Genomic DNA, 21,621 nt, shown 5'->3' on the forward strand with positions numbered 1-21,621 from the left:
ACTTTATTTCGATCAAGACGCGAACAACAAACCGAAATGAGCATGCGCAGCAACAACCGTGAATCAAAAACAGGCAACCTATCACCTATCACTGTCGAGAAATCGGACCTCCTTGTCATTCAAAAACACAAATGGCGCACTCACACACTTATCAGGACCAAGTTTGTGAATCTGAAACGCTTCAATAATTTCACGTTCTTTCTGTGTTTTAGCTCTCCCAGTCACCGAAACGTTGCTGAATAGAGGGGCGCAACCGCACACTTTGCAGTGAATCGGTAGATTTCCACCCGTGCCCGTAGGAAGTAAATTTGCGTGCTCACGCATTCTGTCATTCACACACCTACCCGATTGCCCAATATATTCTTTGCCACAGGTCAGGGGAATACTGTAGACAATGCTAGTATCACACCTGCTGAATCTGTTGACATGCGCCGTATTACAACTGGACCTACTAATCCCATGCCGCGCAACTCGCTTACATATGCTGGACAAAATGCAGGGCGCAGAAAACACAAGCTTGACGCCGTTTCTCCCTGCCACCTTCTTAAGATTGTGCGATACGCCATGTAAGTATGGCATAACCACTACTTCCTTACGCTGTCTAGAAGGCTGTTTCTTTTTCATGTGCAGAGATTCCGCCACCGCCTCAATCATAACCTGAGAGTAGCCTGCATTCACCAGCCTCTCAACCTGCTGATGAAAACCGGTTTGCATTTGATGCGTACAACTTTTTTCCAATGCATTGGAAATGCAAAGGTTGGCAAGTGTGTGATAAGTGTGTGAGTGCGCCATCTGTGTTTTTGAATGACAAGGAGGTCCGATTCCTCGACAGTGATAGGTGATAGGTTGCCTGTTTTTGATTCACGGTTGTTGCTGCGCATGCTCATTTCGGTTTGTTGTTCGCGTCTTCATCGAAATAAAGTCAGTTGTTAGTCCAGCATCCTACCTGTTCCTGTCTCTTTTTCCTGGCTCAGTTTCTTCTCTTTTCTTTAGTGCTGCTGGCATTTCCTTACGAAGAACAATGTACCAACTTGCCCAACAAGCCACCCTAATGAACTCGTTTTCTTGTACCTTGGGCTCTTTACTGTGTGCGCGTTCTTCAGTGGGCCGTGTGAGCATTTGCGTGGAAGGAATTGTGTACTACAACTGCAAGGCAAGATATCTCTCCAGATGTGTCAAGGCCAAAGTTCCTGTTATGGATATTGTCGCCTTGTTCCGGACTCTGCCGCCGTCGGAAAGGCATTGGAAGAGGATTTGTAAAATCTTGATTGCAGAAACGTGGAGACAGGTTAGGCACTGGAAAGACTGGCTCAAGATAGTGTGCCTGCAAGATTACGGGGACCGTTTAGGTCCGTCTCTTTTCCGCCAACAGGTTCATCGTGCGGGACTTCTGACAGAAGGCCAGTGGCGGGAAGTAGTGCGACTTGTGCCGAAGAGACCCCAGCGAAAGTGTAGTGCGGGGGGCGTGGTATTTTTGGACGGCGCCTCGGTTCCACCGAGCGTCAATGCGCTCTTGGATAAGGGACCGAAGTTCGCCTTAGAGCCACGTTTGCCTCGGCATCGGTTGCTAGCTACGGTTCGTGACTTGTCTGCGAAAGTCCCTGTGGAAGAGAAAGAAAGGTGCCTTTCGGAAGGACTTGACCATCTGATGAAGCAGAGTTCAAGTCATGGTCCCACTGACAAAGTTCTGCGGCCAGTCGTCCGCTTCCTCGTGGACCACAGCCTTAGCGTTCTGCAATCCGACAAAGAAGGTGGGTTTGTTGTACTCCCAAATGCCTTATTCAATAGGAAGGCTAGCGAAGCTATAGCTAAGAATTTCAAGGTGGTGAACGAGAAGCCGTCAAGGGTGAGAATGAAGGCTGTGAAGCTTTTAAAACGGCTGAACCTCGAGTCGTTAGAGAAGGCCGTCAGGAAGAGCAAGGGCGATGTGCTTTCTGCCTTCTTTACGGTGAAAACCCACAAGCCGGAGTATCCCATGCGAACCATTGTCACAGAAACAGGTTCCTGGCAGAAATTAGCCGGAAGGTTCCTGCAACGTTCCCTGAAGTCGCTCACCATTGATGATCCTTTTGGCATTGACAGTTCCAGGGAGGTGATTGATTTCTTGAAGTCGGCAAATATGACAGCAAACTCGGCGTTCTCGGTGGACATAGAGGAGCTTTATTACTCCGTTCCCCATCAAGATCTGTTTGTGGCGGTACAGGAACTTATCGAATGTAATGGGGAGACGGCCTTTCAAAGTAGTTGCGGCCTGTCGACGGGCAACTTCATGGAACTTTTAATGTTTTATCTTCGGGCTACTTTTGTGAATTTCGAAGGCAAGTTATTCTTGCAGAAAAATGGTGTGTGCATTGGTTCCTGCGTGGCGCCTATTCTATGTAACATATACCTTGCAAAATTCGACAACTCTGTGTGTACAATTTTAAATGATGGACGAGTCTCCCATATATTAGCTATATATTAGCCGGAAGGTTCCTGCAACGTTCCCTGAAGTCGCTCACCATTGATGATCCTTTTGGCATTGACAGTTCCAGGGAGGTGATTGATTTCTTGAAGTCGGCAAATATGACAGCAAACTCGGCGTTCTCGGTGGACATAGAGGAGCTTTATTACTCCGTTCCCCATCAAGATCTGTTTGTGGCGGTACAGGAACTTATCGAATGTAATGGGGAGACGGCCTTTCAAAGTAGTTGCGGCCTGTCGACGGGCAACTTCATGGAACTTTTAATGTTTTATCTTCGGGCTACTTTTGTGAATTTCGAAGGCAAGTTATTCTTGCAGAAAAATGGTGTGTGCATTGGTTCCTGCGTGGCGCCTATTCTATGTAACATATACCTTGCAAAATTCGACAACTCTGTGTGTACAATTTTAAATGATGGACGAGTCTCCCATATATTCAGATACGTAGATGACTTTCTTATTCTTTTAAATATTGGACCAAGTGACTGCCTCACTAGTACCATCAGTGACATCTTGCAGGTGTTTAAGTCCTGCTCCACTAACCTATGTTTCACTCATGAAGAACCATTTGATAATACTATTAGGTTTTTAGATTTGTCCATAGGTCGGCAAACTCACTCATGAGTCGACTCACTCAGACTCACTCAGACTCATATCGAGACGTGAGTCTGAGTCTGAGTGAGTCCGGGTGAGTGAAGTTTTTGTGAGTCTGAGTCCGAGTGAGTTCGGTTGGGAAAAATTTTGGTGAGTCTGAGTCTGAGTGAGTCCGGTTGAGGAAAAGTTTGGTGAGTCTGAGTCCGAGTGAGCCCTAAGGGCAAAATCTCTTGCATGAGTGAGCCTGAGTGAGCTCCACATTTTTTGCCGACCTGTGGTCCTACACTACTTCAGCATTACTATCAGCCTTATGTCGGCTCATGTTTATACTCACATATAGTGCCACATACTTCAACGCGCTGCCGTTCATACGTCAGCTCAATATTTATTGATCAGAGGCGTGAGTTGAGGAGGGAGAGGGGGAGGAAGTGCCTTGACCTCCCCCCCGCAAACTTTTTCACGGGAAGTTACTGATAAAAATATCTCGTGTGAGTCATCTCTTTCAATAAAAAGGTCCTTACCAAACTGCAAACTCAGATAACTCGTATTTGAAGGTACGAGATCAAGAGATGCTAAGTAGCGCACCGATTGTGCGAGATATTGGCGTTAAAGGGCATTGACATTATGGTAGAAAAAGGCTAATTATAAGCTAACGAACTCATGAGTCGACTCACTCAGACTCACTCAGACTCAGATCGAGCCGTGAGTCTGAGTCTGAGTGAGTTCGAGTGAATTATATTTTGGTGAGCCTGAGTCCGAGTGAGTCCGGTTCAGAAAAAGTATAGTGAGTCTGAGTCCGAGTGAGTCCGGATGAGGAAAACTTTGGTGAATCTGAGTCCGAGTGAGCTCTAAGGACAAGATATGCTTCGTGAGTGAGTCTGAGTGAGCTCCACGTTTTTTGCCGACCTATGGATTTGTCACTAATTTTTTCCCATCATCATATCTGCTGGATGTACAGTCCTAGGACTAAAAAGATGCTCCTTCCGTTTGAGTCTTCCCATTCGAAGCTCGTAAAGCGAGCATTGCCAACCTTTGCATTTCCAATGCATTGGAAAAAAGTTGTACGCATCAAATGCAAACCGGTTTTCATCAGCAGGTTGAGAGGCTGGTGAATGCAGGCTACTCTCAGGTTATGATTGAGGCGGTGGCGGAATCTCTGCACATGAAAAAGAAACAGCCTTCTAGACAGCGTAAGGCATGTGAAGAGAAGCAAGTAGTGGTTATGCCATACTTACATGGCGTATCGCACAATCTTAAGAAGGTGGCAGGGAGAAACGGCGTCAAGCTTGTGTTTTCTGCACCCTGCATTTTGTCCAGCATATGTAAGCGAGTTGCGCGGCATGAGATTAGTAGGTCCAGTTGTAATACGGCGCATGTCAACAGATTCAGCAGGTGTGATACTAGCATTGTCTACAGTATTCCCCTGACCTGTGGCAAAGAATATATTGGGCAATCGGGTAGGTGTGTGAATGACAGAATGCGTGAGCACGCAAATTTACTTCCTACGGGCACGGGTGGAAATCTACCGATTCACTGCAAAGTGTGCGGTTGCGCCCCTCTATTCAGCAACGTTTCGGTGACTGGGAGAGCTAAAACACAGAAAGAACGTGAAATTATTGAAGCGTTTCAGATTCACAAACTTGGTCCTGATAAGTGTGTGAGTGCGCCATCTGTGTTTTTGAATGACAAGGAGGTCCGATTCCTCGACAGTGATAGGTGATAGGTTGCCTGTTTTTGATTCACGGTTGTTGCTGCGCATGCTCATTTCGGTTTGTTGTTCGCGTCTTCATCGAAATAAAGTCAGTTGTTAGTCCAGCATCCTACCTGTTCCTGTCTCTTTTTCCTGGCTCAGTTTCTTCTCTTTTCTTTAGTGCTGCTGGCATTTCCTTACGAAGAACAATGTACCAACTTGCCCAACAAGCCACCCTAATGAACTTAAGTGGTTGTTCGCAGTCGCCGCTGCTTTCGTTTTCAAAATATGAAAACACCATGTTTGGCGCTGCTTTGGTGTAGAATAGTGAAAATGTAGCAGGGTGTAGCGAGATTGGTCTTTTGGGGTGGTTTGGCACAACTGGCGCAGCTATTACATCACTGCAAAGGCAGTTTTACTCGTAAGCATGCAGCGGGCATCCCTTCACAAAGCGAAAAGATTTATCTTGTCAACGGAGAGGTTGTTGTCTCTTTGTAATAAAACTGCATGAAAAAAAAAATGACTTGGTCACAAATTTGCGCACGTTCTGGAGGGCTTTTCTATATACAAAGAACTACCGATATAACAACCATTTTCGCGGCACTTTAGAATTTTTTATAGACGCGTTCTACTGTGCGTTCATAGTTTTGTAGCTGCTGAATGTCGCACAGACTTCAAAAGGTTTTCATCGTCTACTACATGCTCCATGTCTTGAAAGAAAGAGCAGGCTCAACATGCCAGCAGCTGCCTAGGACACGTGTGAAGATAAGGCTCGGCCTACCTGATAGAAATGCTGCTGCTCGCTGGGGATCTCTCAAGGGAATCGAATCAACCAGAATCAAATGAATTAACACTGCGATAACTGCCATTAGGAAAAAATTTAGCGCAAAATGACACAAGGACGAGAAGGGAGGACACAACACGTGCGCTAACTTTCAACAACAACAAAAAAAAAACAACAAAAACAACAAAAAAGTTAGCGCACGTGTTGTTTTCTCCCTTCTCGTCCTTGTATCATTTTGAGCTAAATTTTTTCCAAATGTTTTACCAACAAGGCCGAATTTCTCCCCTTGATAACTGCCAGCTATGCATACACAGGCACTACAAGTCTTTTTTTGCATTACAGTCAACTGCCGATTTTTCGGACTCCCTAGGGACCGCGGAATCGTCCGAAAAATCGGGCAGTCCGAAAAACAAATTCATGCTTTTTTATTCTGCTCACGTGGTCAAATCGCCACAGCCACGTCCGAAATAGCTTTAATGCCTCCCAGTACAATAAAAATCAGGCATTGTGGTGCGCTCCCAGGCTCTCGCAAATACATTCGGTACCTGCCGCGAACTCCGCTTAACTACGTACGTGCCAACCGCCACTTTTGCATCTCGTGATGAGCGCCGCTGATAACAGCAAAGCGCGGAATATATTACGGCTATCTCGCATGAAGCGTTTGTAAACGATGACGCGGAACACAGACTGTGGCGGAAGAGCGGACGACTCGACCGGCTTTCCCCAATGTGTGCGCGCAAACATGCACACACACATCGCCGAATTGCCGCCGATACGCAGCATTCGCTGCCGTGTCAAGCTGATCGTTTCTAGTTGTGTGCAGCACATCGCCAACTAAGCTGACGCCGTCACTTTACTGTTGCTGTATCGTACGCACGCATTTATCATGAAAGGGTTCGTGATGCGCACTTAGTTCCTGACCGCACACGGGCGCGGCAATGGCGAGCTGGTTTCGTCCGCGAAGGCAACGCGTCTACGCGGCGCACTTAGTGGTCTCGCAGAAAGAGGCAGCAAGAATGGCGGCGCGGCGCATTTGGGTTCTCGCCTATTAAATGCGTGCAGTACGCATGCAACTGCGCTAGGCCACGTGCACTACCGAGCAGTTAACTGTAGATGCTTATCGTAAGGGTTATCAGCGATTAAGCCGTACTGGCGCGTTTGCCAGCTGCTGCCATCACGCCTCCGTGCATTTCCGCTGCTTATTCGTAACCGTAACATCGCCGCACGGCGCCGCGATAGCCGCCCCATTGAATTTCTGGTCTGCTTCACCCCATTACGCGTCGGCATTGCGGCAAAGCTGACTTTCGGACTCTGCTACTGTCTCAAACAGATCGACTCGCGAAAGCGCTGGTTCGAACCTACGAGACGATAGACGCGGCAGAGGTGGGGGCTTCAAATAATGCCTTTCGGACCTGCAATTTGGGCAGAAAGTCCGAAAAATCGGACGCGCAGTAGCTTCAGCGTCCGAAATTTTGGACGGTCTAATACATTGAAGTCTATGGGGCTGGTGACGGTGCCGCGAGAGCGTCCGAATTTTCGAGCATGTCCGAAAAATCGGGCGTCCGAAAAATCGGCAGTTGACTGTAGTTCTAGTAGACCTTTTTTTTTTTTTTTTTTTCAGAATATATTCTTTTGTGCACAGCAGAAAAAAATAAAGAAGTAAATATTCGTATAAAATCAAGGCGTCATCCAAGAAGTGTGAGTGCAGTGAGGAAAGTGAAGTCACAGCTGACCTGACTAAAGGTCCTGGGAATGCCTGCAACTCGTGGAATTGCGGATCCTTCTGGAACAGGTGCTGCATAACAGAACACAATAGCAAAACAATAAGCTGACAGTTCCTTCCACATACAGAAGAAGAGGTGCAAACCAATAGACACAGAAGAGAATGCAAACCAGTATGCACACAAGCATGGCATGGGGCATCGTGTACGCAAAGGTCTCCGATTCACAGAATCTAAAACTCCCCAGTACTGCATTGCAGTCAGCACATCAACTTAACACCAAGCCACACAACATCTTCACTGTGGTAGCACAAATTACTAGCTCCTTTGCTGTTAAAGGGGCCCTGCAACACTTTTTCAGCATGGCTAGAAAACGCTGCCGATCGGTAGTCGAGGCTCCTGGGAACATGCGAGCCAAACATTATAGCACAGCACGTGGCCTGGAATTTACTATTCTTAAAGTAATCTGAAAATTGTTCCCTCTTCTTTCTACAAGCGATGCTATATATCCAAATGACTGTGCCATATACCCAAATTCACAGACATTGGCTGATTCGAGCATCCTGGGCTGCATGGTTACTGTGACCGCCACGAGAGGCCACCACGTACCTGTGCGCGCTAAAGTCCCTGAAAAATATAAAGTAGCACCAACTGCGTCCCTTCGCCTCTGCCTCCTCTCCTAGCAGCTGCAGCAATGCCTCTAGGGTGTCCTCTGGGAAGCTACGGATTTTACCCAATGTAGCGAAAACCCCCTCTTTCTGCTGTTGTACCGGTGGTTGATGCCAATGGCAGAGCAGGTCGGCATCCTGAGGCATCCAGAACCACCGTACGAACTGACTCAAGCGTGATCGACCATGCACCGTGCACCGATCAAGTAAACAACCTAGACGAGGACGAATAAGATGGCGCTCAGACGACCTTCTAAAAAGCTAGTGCGCCCCTCTAGCGATTTCTTAGCACCGCTGAGTTTGCAGTGGTGCTGCCATCAGGAGCGAGCACTTTTGCGTACTAAATGATTATGTACCGTACAATTTTATGCTGTCGGACACCATGAAAAGACGCCACTTGCTTCGGTATACATTACATTGTCGTATTTATCGCTATTAGGAGCTGGCTCACCAGGTTCTTAAGCTGGGGCGCAGTCCCGCGCCATAATCAGCATCGATCCATTCAAAGCGTCGTGGAACGCGAAGAGGAACGCTACGCGCGTCGTGTCTTCTCTTTAGCCTGGCCGTTAATTCTCACAGGGCGAGCGGAGAACGCAGTCGACAGCCAGGCGAGCGTCGGACAGCTATTTTTAGGGCTACTTTGTCGTGCGCATCTCAAGGGCAGTTTTCAAATTGAAAGAACATTAGGAGCGTTGCGTCTGCAAGTGTCGACAATGGAGAATCAGACGCTCTTAGATATTTCTTGTATATATACTTCATCAATATGTATATAATTGTAAATTGTGTATATAGTGCATCAAAACTGTAAATTAATAAAACATTGTGTATATATGTATATATAACAACGTGTGTCACGTCTTCATATAATGGTAGAGGACTTGTACGGAAGATTCACGGGTTTTCCCGATCTTCTCCGAGCCAGCTCCTATGTCATCATTCACTTCGTGGATATGGCGAGATTTTTTTTTCATACCCTTTATTTCGCGGACTTTTAAAACTGCGTCACTTAGAACTGCAGCGCCCTCAGGCGCTCTTGAGAAGAATTGCACAAGCCTCTCTTTCCGGCCAAGAGCCATATTCTGCTAGCTTCGCAGCTCAACTGACTTCAACTGCAATCTACAAAGCGCACGGGAGAGGGGGTGCCTGTACACTGACATGAATGGTGCTACTTTAGTCATTTTTCAGAGACTTCAGCACGCGCGCTCGCGATCACACTGAAAGTAAGCCATGCATTAAAAGAAGCCGCAAGTTCAGCACACGTCTCCTGCCTCTCTTATTTTTCTTCGTGTTTTAACTTAATGCACTACTTCCTTCAGTATACTTCGCCAACAACAGGGGTGCAACAGCCGAAATAGGATTTAGAGCAATTTTTGGAGCAGCAAAATGTTGCTTTTGGAGCACAAAAATCCAAATTTGGAGCAGGTTATGGGGAAAAAATCTGAATTTTTTCAGAACGAAATCTCAATTTGGAGCAGTATAACAAAGAAGGCTTACTTTTAGAAAAGAAAACAAAAATACATACAAACCATTCAACATCAGCTAACTCGTGCACAGTGCACGTGAACACTGCTATTTCAATAAAAGCAGTGTGTTGAGCCACCCCATAGTGTGAATAAGTCCACATTGGCATTTGCAGGGCCTGTCAAATAATTTGACAGGCATGGCAAATGCTAATGTGGACTTGCAAACCTGGCAACCTCGAAATTCGTAAATGCAAGTGGGGTGGGGTGTGGCGAAAAAAAGAAAACTGGCGTATGCTTTTGTCTATTGTTTCTCAAGGCCGCAGACACTCGATACACAGCAGCTCCAAATGATTGCCAATAATGTTTTAGACGTCAGAGTGCACGAATTAGTAATTAAGGAACAAAATGTGCTGTGTCCCTGACAGCTACTACTAATAGCCCCTTCTAAATCTCAGTACACTTTTCCGCTGGACACCACTTTACTGCGGCAAAAGTGGCTTAAAAAGCGTTCTGCATGCAATAAAACAAGCATCAGGAAATCTGAGAACCATTGTCCTTTTTTATTGCGATAACAATTATATGGACACTCTCGACGGGTTCATACAATCATGTCCCGTATAAAGTCCAAATTGATAACATTCTGCCGCGCATAATAAGCTCTACCATGGGTAAAAGCGCGCAAGTGCGGGCGACGTATGCGGCTCAAGCAGAGATCAAACAAGCCAGCCCATCTCCGTCGCTCGGAGGGCGCATGCGATAACACCACTCCGCTCAGGTGGCCTGCCATCGAAGCAGAGAGGAAACGCCCTGCCCGTCTTGAACGAGCATGAAAAGACGCAGGGGGGGGGGGCTGTCGCTCAAGCAGCAACTTTGAACTTTGATTCTCAGGGCGCGGTCGCGATCGCTGGCGCGCGCGCTATCACGGCAGCCATCAGCGAGCGGGTCGTATATCCTGCTACCTGTCGAGCTCTCAATGCGAAGACACTGTGCAGAAAAAGCACCTTTCCCCGGAGCGGCCGTATACTCTTACACTAACGTTTTGTAGAGTTACGCGAGATCGGATACAAAAGAGTTCGCTGCCAGCCTCACTTCGTATAACAATCTGCTGCTATCGCATTCATTGCTTCGTCCTTGCAGTGAAACTGAGACTGGGGTTAGGGTATGCGCGTCTGTATTAGACGACGATGCTTACACTACAGATGACGAACACGGCCTCCATTTCATGATAAAATTTGCGCAACTGAGAAAATTTTGAAACTGGTCCGGCATTTTGGCGCAGCGTGGCGCAATTTCAACAAATTTCTAGGTTTTGGCTCAGCGTGGCGCAAAAATAAGGAATTTTATCAAAGTGGCGCAATTGGCGCAGCTGTTGCATCCCTGCAACAAGCCTAGCTTTCAACTCTCACTAACTCATTTAATTTCTTGAAACTCCCACAATTGGCTGAACTTCATGCTTGACAGGACTCAAACATACATGTCTCAGGTGAACAGAATATATGACACTGAACACCATCTTTGACATGATGAAGGTGGTACGACACAATAACAAGGCTGCTAGATACAGTATAACACCATCAGCACAGCAATAGAAGTGCCATCCACATAATTCTAAAAAGCCAGTTGATACTGCCACAAGAATCCTACCTTGAGGCTGTGAATTTCAATAGGAGGTGGCAGGTCTCCACTGCTGAGGGTTGGTAACAGCTTGAGCAAACCGTTGGCACCACAAAAGCGAGCCAGTGGATGTGGCCGGGAGAATTTCTTTACCTCTTCTGGTTGAGGCACTGTAAATGCATTAATACGGAAAGATGAGAATCTTGAAGCGTGGAGAGGCACACCTCTGCTAGGCCAAAGGGAAAGCAGTCACAGGGACCTACGACCACAGGTTGGCGAAGAAAGAAAGTGGAGCTCACTCAGACTCACCATCTTCAACCGGACTCACTCGAGCTCAATCTCATCAAAATATTACTCACCCAGACTCACTCAAGACTCATGGCTCGATCAGGGCCCGAGTGAGTCGACTCGTGAGTTCGTTAGCGTATAAATAACTTTTTTGACCATGTTGTCAGTGCTCTTTAAAAACAATATCTCACATAATCGGTGCTTTAAGTGGCGCCTTTTCATTTCGTACTTTCAAATACGCGTTATCAGTGGTTACAATCAGTTAAGGACATTTTTTATTGAATGACACGACTCACACAAGATATTTTTATCAAGAACTTCCCATGTAAGACACTTCAGGGGTGGTGAAGTCAAGGCACCCCCCCCCCTCCCCACCACCTTCCAAACTCAAGCCTCCGGATCAAGCAATACTGATTTGGCGTATGAACGCTAGTGCACTGACGTATGTGTGAGTAGACGCAAGTATTGGGCGCGAGGCCCACCACTGGAGACGCGGGCGCTGCAATCGCTGTGACGTGCAGGGTTGGATCACGTGACCTCGCCTCGCTCTGGCGAAGGGAAGCGGACGGTTGAATGTGTTGTTTTTCATCAGGATTTTGTGGCGTTTTCGCTTTTGAACAGCGTTGTTTTGCTCTCACTTCTTGTGTGTAGACCCCTAGAGAGTACACAATCCAGAAAAGTGCAGTAAAAGTTATTGGCGGCATGCTACTTTTCTGCTCCGTGCCCCAGTGCACTACGTACACGAAGGGGTCAGGCATGAGCTTTCACTTTTACTGCTACCCTGCTTTTCACGAGCATGATGCCGCTGTCACCTGTCTTTTTTTTATTGTTATTTCAAGTCTATGATGTTAAAATGAACACCGACCCCGAATATTCACATAAAAGCAAGACATTCTGGCTCCCGCACGAGAGCCTTCTTCACAGTGAAAAATGAATGCGCAAACAGTCCGCTTATGTACGTTTTAAAATATGACGTAGGCAACATGCGGACATGTGTGGAAAGTTGCTGTCATGACGATTAAGCGTGTGCGCCATTGTCTGAATTGTCAGAGATACAAGATAAAGCTTCTTTTCTCTTTCCACTTTGCCTTATCTCAGTCTATTTCTGTGGCCAGTTGCTTCTGCGTGTTCAGCCAGCGCATTCGACGAAACCTTTCTTACGTCATACATGTGCTGCTTCAGTCTTTGCCGAAAGTTACCTGTCTCGCCGACCATAGGCGTGCGCAGGGTTCCCCATCAGGGGGGGGGGGGGCGAAGGTTCATCACAGCGCCCCCCCCCCCACTAAGTCAATGTATGGGGCAGATTTTGCCCCCCCCCCTCTTAGGTGATTAGGGGAGGCGGACGCCCCCCCCCCCCCCTGCCCCCCCTGTGCGCACGCCTATGTCGCCGACATACTTCCACCACAGTCTGACCCCCCACCCCCCCACCCTCTCCTCCCGTGTCCACTTTAATTGTCCTCATGTCTTTTCCCGACCTCACGGGTTTCTGTTAGACTCTCGACTTCAGCCCATCGGGTGCCTTGCTTATAGATTATTTCTGTAAAATGAGCACATAGCCAGTGTCACTTGTTCTTGTCTATGTTGTTTTACACTACAGGCGAAAACATGGCCAGCTTCGAACACTGGTTCACCTTACAACAGCGGCCATGAAGGGTCATACTGCTTATCAATGAAGCTTTATAAATACTGGACACTGGTATTTTCACTGCAACATAAACTTGCCATTTAGACCATGCTAAGTTACACCTTGCAGCATGGTCATTCAGGTGCGCAAGTGATACGTCCGGCTGGCACACGGTGCATTTGCTATCGCAATCGAGCCCGATTGCGATAGCAAATCGTTGAATATTTTCATCCCGACGAGGCTCGGTGGCGGTCGAAAATGCACATGTGACATACAAAACTTGCGAAATGAGAAGCAACAGATAGATATTAAAATCATGCCGCAGACAAACTCATGTGAAATGTTATCTAGCTACAACACTGAATGAGGCACGCGCGTGCATATGGCTCTCGTGCTTTTGTCTCTAATCATACGAGAAAGGTTGCGGCTGCATGAACCTCTAAGCATGCTGGATTGCTTCCCAAAAAGCGGAGAAACCGCTTTCGTCGTGCTTCATAGGGCTATGTGTACAATACAGGAATGTAAATTTGCCCATGCTTGTCGTGTCAAACGCGGCCCATTTTTATATGCAAACCTACAATGAATGAAGTTGCATGGTTGCACGCATTTCTTGAAGCAAAAATGTGTTTTTTTGCAGCAAGCATGCACTAAAGCCCATTTGACGCAAAATGATTCATTACCTTTTACAAAAGCAGCGTTTCCATATCGGCGGCCACAGCAAATGACGCCGGCAGTCAGGGCACTGTCTAAGGCATTATGGGGAACGTAACATTTTTTTCTGAGCAGTTATTTAGCATTTCGTACAGTCAGTGACGAAGCCGCAGCAGTACTTTACTGTCTTTGTCAAAGTTAAGTACAACAACAATAATAAAAAAAGCAGACGCGAAAGCAGCTGCGGGCTGAGCGGGAGAGAGCTGGCGGAGAAATCCAACCTTGCATGTCACAGGGATGCCTCCGCATGGAGGCATCCATGCGGAGGCATCCCTCCATGCGGAGGCGCCCAATAAACATGAGCCGACATAAGCATGATAGCAACACTGAAGTTGAGTAAATAGGACCATAGGCTGGCAAAAATAAGTGGAGCTTACTCAGACTCACTCAAGAAATATATTTTGCACTTAGGGCTCACTCGGACTAAGACTCAACAAAATTTTGCTCAACCTGACTCATTCGGACTCAAACTCGCCAAAATATTACTCTCCCAGACTCACTCAGACTCAATCTGAGCCTGAGTAAGTCCGAGTGAGTCGACTCATGAGTGAGTTTGCCGAGTTATGCCTGGGACCAGTCATTACCAATTTGGCATTTCAATAGTACTACAATAAAAGCCAATAAATGCAAAGTTGTTAAGTAAGACATTCTTTCATGAAATAAGGGTTACCTTAAGAGTATTTAACACCGTGAATGATCAGGAACCAGTCCTTCCATTGCAGAGACAAACACATATATGTATCTCTTCCTGGATACGCCAAATACGGATATCAAACTGTTGTCTAAATTGAATAGTTGTAGCATTCCCTTGGAAATAAGCATAGCTCTCTACCACACGTCTATCAATCTGCTGTCCACCATCACATTTTGACATTACTGAATGTTGCACTTTGCTGCATCCCCACAAGTTCACTTCTAACAACACTACAAACACATCTTGTACTGTTCAAATATTCAATGCCAATGAAACAGCATTGTCTTGGTAGATGCTGCAAAACAAGGCAATGAATCTCCTAGTGGCCCTGCAACCCTTTTTCAACATAGCCAGAAAACACTGCCATTGGCCACGCAGTACAATGGGAAGGGGTGCAAGTGTGCTGATGCTAGTGCCACCTGAGGGCAAGAATAAATTTCATACACAATTGAATCCTCTGGTTTTATGAGCTAAAACCACAATTATCCAAATAAGGCAGAAGTTCAGGGAAGGATGGAAGTGATGAAAAATCCTTGGAACACAAGGTGTCGCTGGAGCCCAAGGATTTTTCACACGATGGATTATGAGACATGCGGGACCCCAGATTAATCTTGACCACCTGGGGTTCCAGCAAAGTGCACCTACATCTAACTACAGATGCCTTTTCCACTTTCACCCCTACCAAAATTCAGCCACTGTGGCCAGGAATCAAACCCATGTTCTCGAGCTTAGTGACAGCATGGACGCTTAAGTGGAAAAGGAACTATCTGTTTAGTTATAGGATAGCAGCACTGCACACGAACCATATGCTCCTAGTATACCAAACTTAAGCTGTGGGGATGATCAGTGCCCAAAATTCATCAGACCCCCCCCCCCCTCTGGACCGCAGGGGATTAGATTCTTCTATTTGCCACTGTCATAAGAAAAAAAAAATGGCACAGATAAAGTATCATCGAAATAAAACCTTTCTCTCCCATTTTTTTTTTCATTTATTCCTGCTGTGCATTAGCTGTTTCAAGTTAACGCTATGGCCCTTTTCTGATAGGAGGCTGAACCTAGCATACTGTTTTCTTATCAGTTTGCCTATGATGACAGGGCATATAAACTTCTCCCACATGAATTCTGATACCATAGCATTGTATTTACACAGTCTAACTTGATCTTCTTGTACGGTTCTCCATTTTCTATTTGAATGTTTGGAGCAGCTGTGCCTTCCCAGAATTATGTATACACAATCAAATATCTTACCATGGTCGAGCCGTGTGGACTCATGGTCGAGAATGCTGGGGTCACAATCATCTTCCGTGTTGCTGGCAAAGCTCTCATCACGACGCGAATCTCCATTGGCCGATGACCGGCCAGAATGTACACTCAGGCGCTCCATTAGTTGTGCTGGGTTGTAACCTAGCCGAGCATAGTAGGCATCCACCTGCTGTTTATAGCTGCAGACCAAAAGTGACCCAGAACAGAGCTGTTATACTTGGACGAGAATGAAAACAGCTCTTCTAGCAAAACTTCTCACACGTAAGTTCTAAAACCCAGCTCAACCAGTAAAGAGTCCTGCTGCAACCCGCACATTGACCAGTTGACGATAAAATCTACTTATTAATGTAAAAATAATTGCGAAAGTGGCAATGCACTAAAAAAATGCACCAAAATCTCTATTCACATAGTTATAAAAACGGCATCAAAAATTTGCATATGTAAAAATGAATTTAGCACCAGTATTTCCCCAAGGATTTACATGTACCTTAGTAAGACAGTCGTCACACTACATGAGACTTAAGCTCTGAAGCAGAGATATTTCACTGCTAAGACCCTTAGCAGTGAAATACCGACTAATTCGTGAGTGTGTGAATGTCAAGCTGGGATTTCATTCAAATGGGTTTAGAACATCCATCTTTGTTGTACTGCACAGAGTTCTGATTCCAGGCTATTGTGATATGCTTATTTTGTGTCACTCTCCGAGTTTAGGAAAAATCTTCTTCGCCAAAAGGCACATGAAATACGATATTTTCTCGCATATAACCCGCACCAAAAAAATGGAAAAATGTGTTAAAAAATTGGGGGTGCGGGTTTTTTTCTTTCTGCAGAGGTGCGGATTATATGCAAGGACAGGTTATATGCGAGAAAATACGGTATCTTGAATTTAAAAACTACACATTGCACTATAAAAATAATTGCACATATGAAATCAGCACACAAATATACATGAACTCAGCAGGTTCCACTGAAATGAATAAAAAAATTTTTTAAGAGAGGTCTCCTTAAAGGGGAAAATTTTTAGTTCGTGTTTTTTTGCATCAAATGAAAGGCCAAGCCCTCAAGAGCCTAGAAAAGGTAGTGATGAGCGCGAGTGAACCCTGAAAAAGTAATTACAGTATGTTTTTAAAAGCTAGTTTCGGTTCCTACTGTACCCTGACGTCACGACACGGTATGCACTCCTCGTCACAGTGCTCGCACAAAATATCATGACGTTTCCTCTCCCGCTCGGCACCTTGACTCCGTTGGTGACGCACAAGTGGCCATTTTGGAAGTTTTCGTACCTGGCGTCATCACAACTAAACTAGCCAGGCTGCTGCATGAAGCCACCAGGATTAGTACTGTAGCCTGACGTCAAGCAGTCGATATCAGTAGGTGCGCCATAGGAAAATTGTAGGGGCGCGCGGATATTAGAAAATTTCGAATAACAAATCAAATAGCGTTCTATTTTATTCGAATCGAATAGTGCATATTTGAAACGTCAAATATTTTTAGAATACTTATCGAACAATCAGCACCGATGGGCAAACCCCATAGGAACAATAGGTTCAAAGTGAAAAAAATCTGGAACAAAAACACTTTCAAGCTACTCATTCCCCAAAAGCATCGCTTCAAGCATTCAGCACATCAAGAACTTGCTTAAAAACTGCATCTACTCACGCTGGATTGGTTCTGTACAACTCATCATAATAGCCATAGCCATAGCCAGAGCGTGGTGCATAGCCATAGTGATAGTAATTGTAGTAGTCTCTTCGGTAAGCATTGTAGTCATAGCCACCTGAGCATGATAAAAAGAGAGAGAGAAAAAAAAGAAGGTTCATCAGGAGATCCATGATCAAAGAAATGACAGAGCACTGTTCTTGAAGTGGCATCAAATCTATCTCAAGCCTCATTAAAATACAGTAGCTTTAGTAGCTAAACTCTTCAATCTTCCAGAACATTTTTTTGTTCTATGTGAATCACACAACAGAATTCTGATAATCAGAAATTGCATATTACCAACTGACTCCAGTGCTTCATCTCACACACGCGCATTCAAACAGGCCAACTATTTTTTGAATTAAAATGCAAAAAAGGGCATGATGCCGATTAATGCACACAACACTCCGCAACTTGTCTCATTTGTGGCAATATCCAACACCAAAGTGCATTTTCTGGTCTCTCTAAAATATATGCCATGGGCATTGATCCATAATGGCCCACATACTTTCAAGAACATGTATACAGCTGAACCTTGTTAAATCAAACTCGCATAATTCGAATCAACGGATGATTTGGACATGTACATTGGTCCCACCAAAGTGACATGCATTTGAACGGGAAAAGCTTCCCTTAACCCATATATGCCCAAACTTAGATATTAATAGGGGAACGGCTGGCGTTCACACACACATACACACATGCATGCACACACGCGCACACACACACATGCATTCAGCATTTAAATTGTTTGAGGAAGCATAAGTTATTTATCTATTTTTTTATTTATTGAATAATAATGTAAACATGAAGGCTCATACAGGAGTGTGCATAGAAACAGTACTCGCGAAGCGTCTATACAAAAAAGACGCATGAAAATAAGATGGTGCAGCATCAGTTGCGCAGCCAGGCGGGGGGGGGGGGGGGGGCACACCGTGCCCGTGCCAGCCCCCCCCCCCCCTGAAGCTTTTTTTTTGCCGTGGCATACAGAGCTCACAATGACACTCGATCACATCTGCCTGCCCAACTCCCACTTCAGATCAAGGAGGTGCCCCCACCCCGAAAAAAATTTCTGGCTATGCCCCTGTGCAGCAATTGTGCACAGTAGACACACTATGTCAGTAAAAATACAAGAAACGAAGTCAAGTTGTACAATGAGCACCTCATGGAAAACCAGTTAATAAAAACTCACAGGGTCCCTTACGCATTCACCTAGGACGACTGGAAGGCGAAAGCCATCTTCTTCTTCTCAGTCGATGTATTCATCCTGTCCCGCAATCGTCAGAAAGCTTTGCGCACCTAGCGTGGCTTTGCACTGCCTCCGTGGTCTGCCCACTTTGGACCAAGCTACGATATCATACGATGACGGCATCGTGTGATGTCACGGCAAAATTTGTGACCTCGCGATGACGTCATATGGCGACATCATCACGTGACGATGCTTTTTTGCATCACTCGTCTCCAACGCCACTGGAAGCCGTAGACGTGGGACACCGGCGGTCAAATTTCGTATCGGATGAGGCATTTAAGGTTTTCGCCTTTAAAAAATGTCCACCTCGGTGGTATAGTGGTTACGGGGCTCAACCCAAAAGTCGCGGGTTCAGTCCTGGTCGTAGCAGCCACATTTCGGTGCGTGTACAGCGTGATGTCAGTGCAGGCTAAAGAATACCAGATGGGCGAAATTCGTGGAGTCCTCCACTACGGCGTGCCTAATAGTCGTATCATGGTTTTGGCACGTAAAACTTTAGATGGGGGTTTTACTTTATTAATGAAAGAGACAAATAAACGATGCAGTGGATATGCCGCACAAAATGCAAAACAGTATTGGAAACACTCAATAACATGTGCATGCAGTTGGGCATGCAAAAAGATAAGCTACGGAAGAAGAAATTGCAGATACAAAAAAAAAGAGAAGAACGTACGAGTACTGCGCGTATGCAAAGTTTTATGGCATACAACACAACAATGTAATCATCGTTTCGATAAGGACTCAAGGTGCAACTCGAGTGCCGATAGAAATGCGGCCACAGGTTGTGAGCAAGAAATGTCAGCAATAACAATGATAAAGAAGCTTTCATTTCATTTTAGCAGGATATTTGCACCATACTGCCCCTCGGCCCTTTATCATGTGTACAATATGTATGATGCTATTTATAATAAACGCGTATATTGTTTGTAAACTTACCAAAATAAGCCACTTTAATTGCACTTAGGTAGCTTCGCAACACTAAAATGCGTGAGATACATATACGACTGTTGCTGCTGACATGTATATAAATACTTTAAGCAATTATTTGTGTATTTGGAATGCAGAGTTTAGAGAAAGTTAAGTAAGGCTCCGTCGTTTCCGGCATAGGGAAGAGGATTCGTAGGGAAGAGGGAAGAGGCACCCTATGAAAATCCCTTATTAACCAGGTTTTAATAGGTGCCTCGAAAATGCACTAAGTCGCAGTGAGCTGGTGCGTTAACCTTAAGGTGGCATTGCCACCCACCCTTCCTTCTCTTCTCATGGTAAGAGGAAGACATTTTTCTCCTTATAGTGTCCCTTTAGCCACATGCCTTACCAGCTCCTCCGTAGCTCTTCTGATCATGGTAGGTGCCAGATCCCATCTTTTCCGCATCTCGATACTTTCGATGCTTGCCAGTGCCGTAACCTCTCCGAGAGTCTGGAGATGAGCTGTCGGATTCACTGTGCCTGGATGACAGTCGGTTGTGGCTGTCCCGATGCCTTCGGTCGCCCCGCCGGTCAAAGTCATCGAGGTAAGCATCCTGAGAGGTTCGGCTCGACGGCCGGCCACGGTCACTGTATCGGTCGCTCTGACGGTCGTCATAGCGGTAGTCATGCCTGCATGAATATTGCAAGTTTTTTTTGTGTGAAATGCTTTGCTCTGGCATTTCGGGAGTGCTTGCAGTGGCTAAGCAATCCCAAGACCTTGATTTCCGAACAACAAGACAAAGTGCCTTTAATTTGCAGTTCTGGCTGAGAAGTGTGCATGCACTGCTCCCACCAATGTCACCAATTTGGCAAACCATACAAAAAGGTTCACTTACACACAAAAAGTCAAGTAGTAGTGCCCCGCTTGGTCACCAGTGAAATACAGTTATACCTCGACATAACATTGTCAGTAAAACCAGCAATTTTACTCCGTTATATTGAAGTTCGGCCTTTTACCCACTGATTCTTTTTCATACGGAGGCTGTCAATAAAAGAAATGTGCAAATAATAGCAGAGTACAAAAAAAAACCCAAAAAACAACAAGCTACTAATTTCAATACTAACACGAAAAAATCAATTTTGTTGAATCTCACGTCTGGCAACAAAGGCTTCTATGCTGCCAAAGTCCTCTTCACGGTTGCCATAGGGCGTTAGTAAGGCCGAAAGAAATGCAGGTCCAATGCAATACGGTAATCGGTGAACCAATCACACTCATTCTACCGTCGTGACTCACTTTATATACTTTGGGTGTTGCTCAGAGATGTAATGGCATCAACAAGGCTTGTGCGAGTAGTAAGTATTAGGTTCGAAGCAAATTCGAAGTGAATAGTGATCTGGTCAAATAATTTCGAATCGAATTTGAATAGTATATATCACATATTATCAAGAAAAATGAGCATATTTGTCATGACCCAACTAACCTGCCCAATATTTTTTAAAATTGAAGCAAGGCATGTGCAAATGTCATTCTCTTTGGTTCAAAAGGAAGTGGAAGCAACTTCGAATAGTAGCAGGATTTGGCTTTCGGTAGAATGCAAGTGATAACTTGTAAAATACGATAACTGATGGTAGAAAGGCGCACTGGACATAGTGTGATCCTTCTAGTATATATATACTAGCGGGATCAGCGAGTGATAAGCCAGTTGTTGAAAGTTAGCGCTGTGTTGTCTAGTGTGCCTTTCTTTTGTCCTTTGCCTGCGCTACCATCAATTATCATGCAATACGTACCAACAAGCCCACATTGCCACCCTCATCGAGTTGTAAAATATGTTATGTTTTAAAATTTACCATACTTAGAGCATATCAGTCATTAGAACAAGCTTTTACACTTAAAGGGACACTAAAGGCAAATATTAAGTCGACGTTGATTGTTGAAATAGCAGTTCACAAACCTCGTAGTGCTACTTTTATGCCAAGGAAGTGCTTATTTTGAAATAAAATCACGTTTTAGTGGTCTGCATCGCATTAGCACACTTCAAATCACCTGCCTGAAATCAGTCTTTCACACGTCACTGCTGCCGTGCCCAGCGTTGCCCACCTTTACTGCGCGGCGGTGTGTACCATTCGGGCATCCGGCAACATCACATGCATGCGGCATTTTGTCGAACTTTCTGTAAGAGCGACTTTCACGAGC

At 45.4% G+C, this 21,621-nt stretch overlaps 1 protein-coding gene across 7 annotated transcripts in view; it reads right to left on the minus strand.

The window, feature by feature from the left end:
* LOC119390134 (uncharacterized) overlaps positions 1 to 21,621 on the minus strand; it is a 282,319-nt gene that overhangs the window by 140,640 nt on the left and 120,058 nt on the right. For all 7 annotated transcript variants that reach the window (XM_049413916.1, XM_049413925.1, XM_049413922.1 and 4 more), the window contains 5 exons: positions 19,837 to 20,117; positions 17,234 to 17,351; positions 15,560 to 15,753; positions 11,025 to 11,164; positions 7,262 to 7,323 (listed from right to left, as the gene is read on the minus strand). In XM_049413916.1, coding sequence (XP_049269873.1) covers positions 7,262 to 7,323; positions 11,025 to 11,164; positions 15,560 to 15,753; positions 17,234 to 17,351; positions 19,837 to 20,117 — 795 coding nt within the window. The remainder of the gene's footprint in view (positions 1 to 7,261; positions 7,324 to 11,024; positions 11,165 to 15,559; positions 15,754 to 17,233; positions 17,352 to 19,836; positions 20,118 to 21,621) is intronic.

The sequence above is a fragment of the Rhipicephalus sanguineus genome, chromosome 1, assembly GCF_013339695.2.
Source record: "Rhipicephalus sanguineus isolate Rsan-2018 chromosome 1, BIME_Rsan_1.4, whole genome shotgun sequence".
Classification (NCBI taxonomy): Eukaryota; Metazoa; Arthropoda; class Arachnida; order Ixodida; family Ixodidae; genus Rhipicephalus; species Rhipicephalus sanguineus.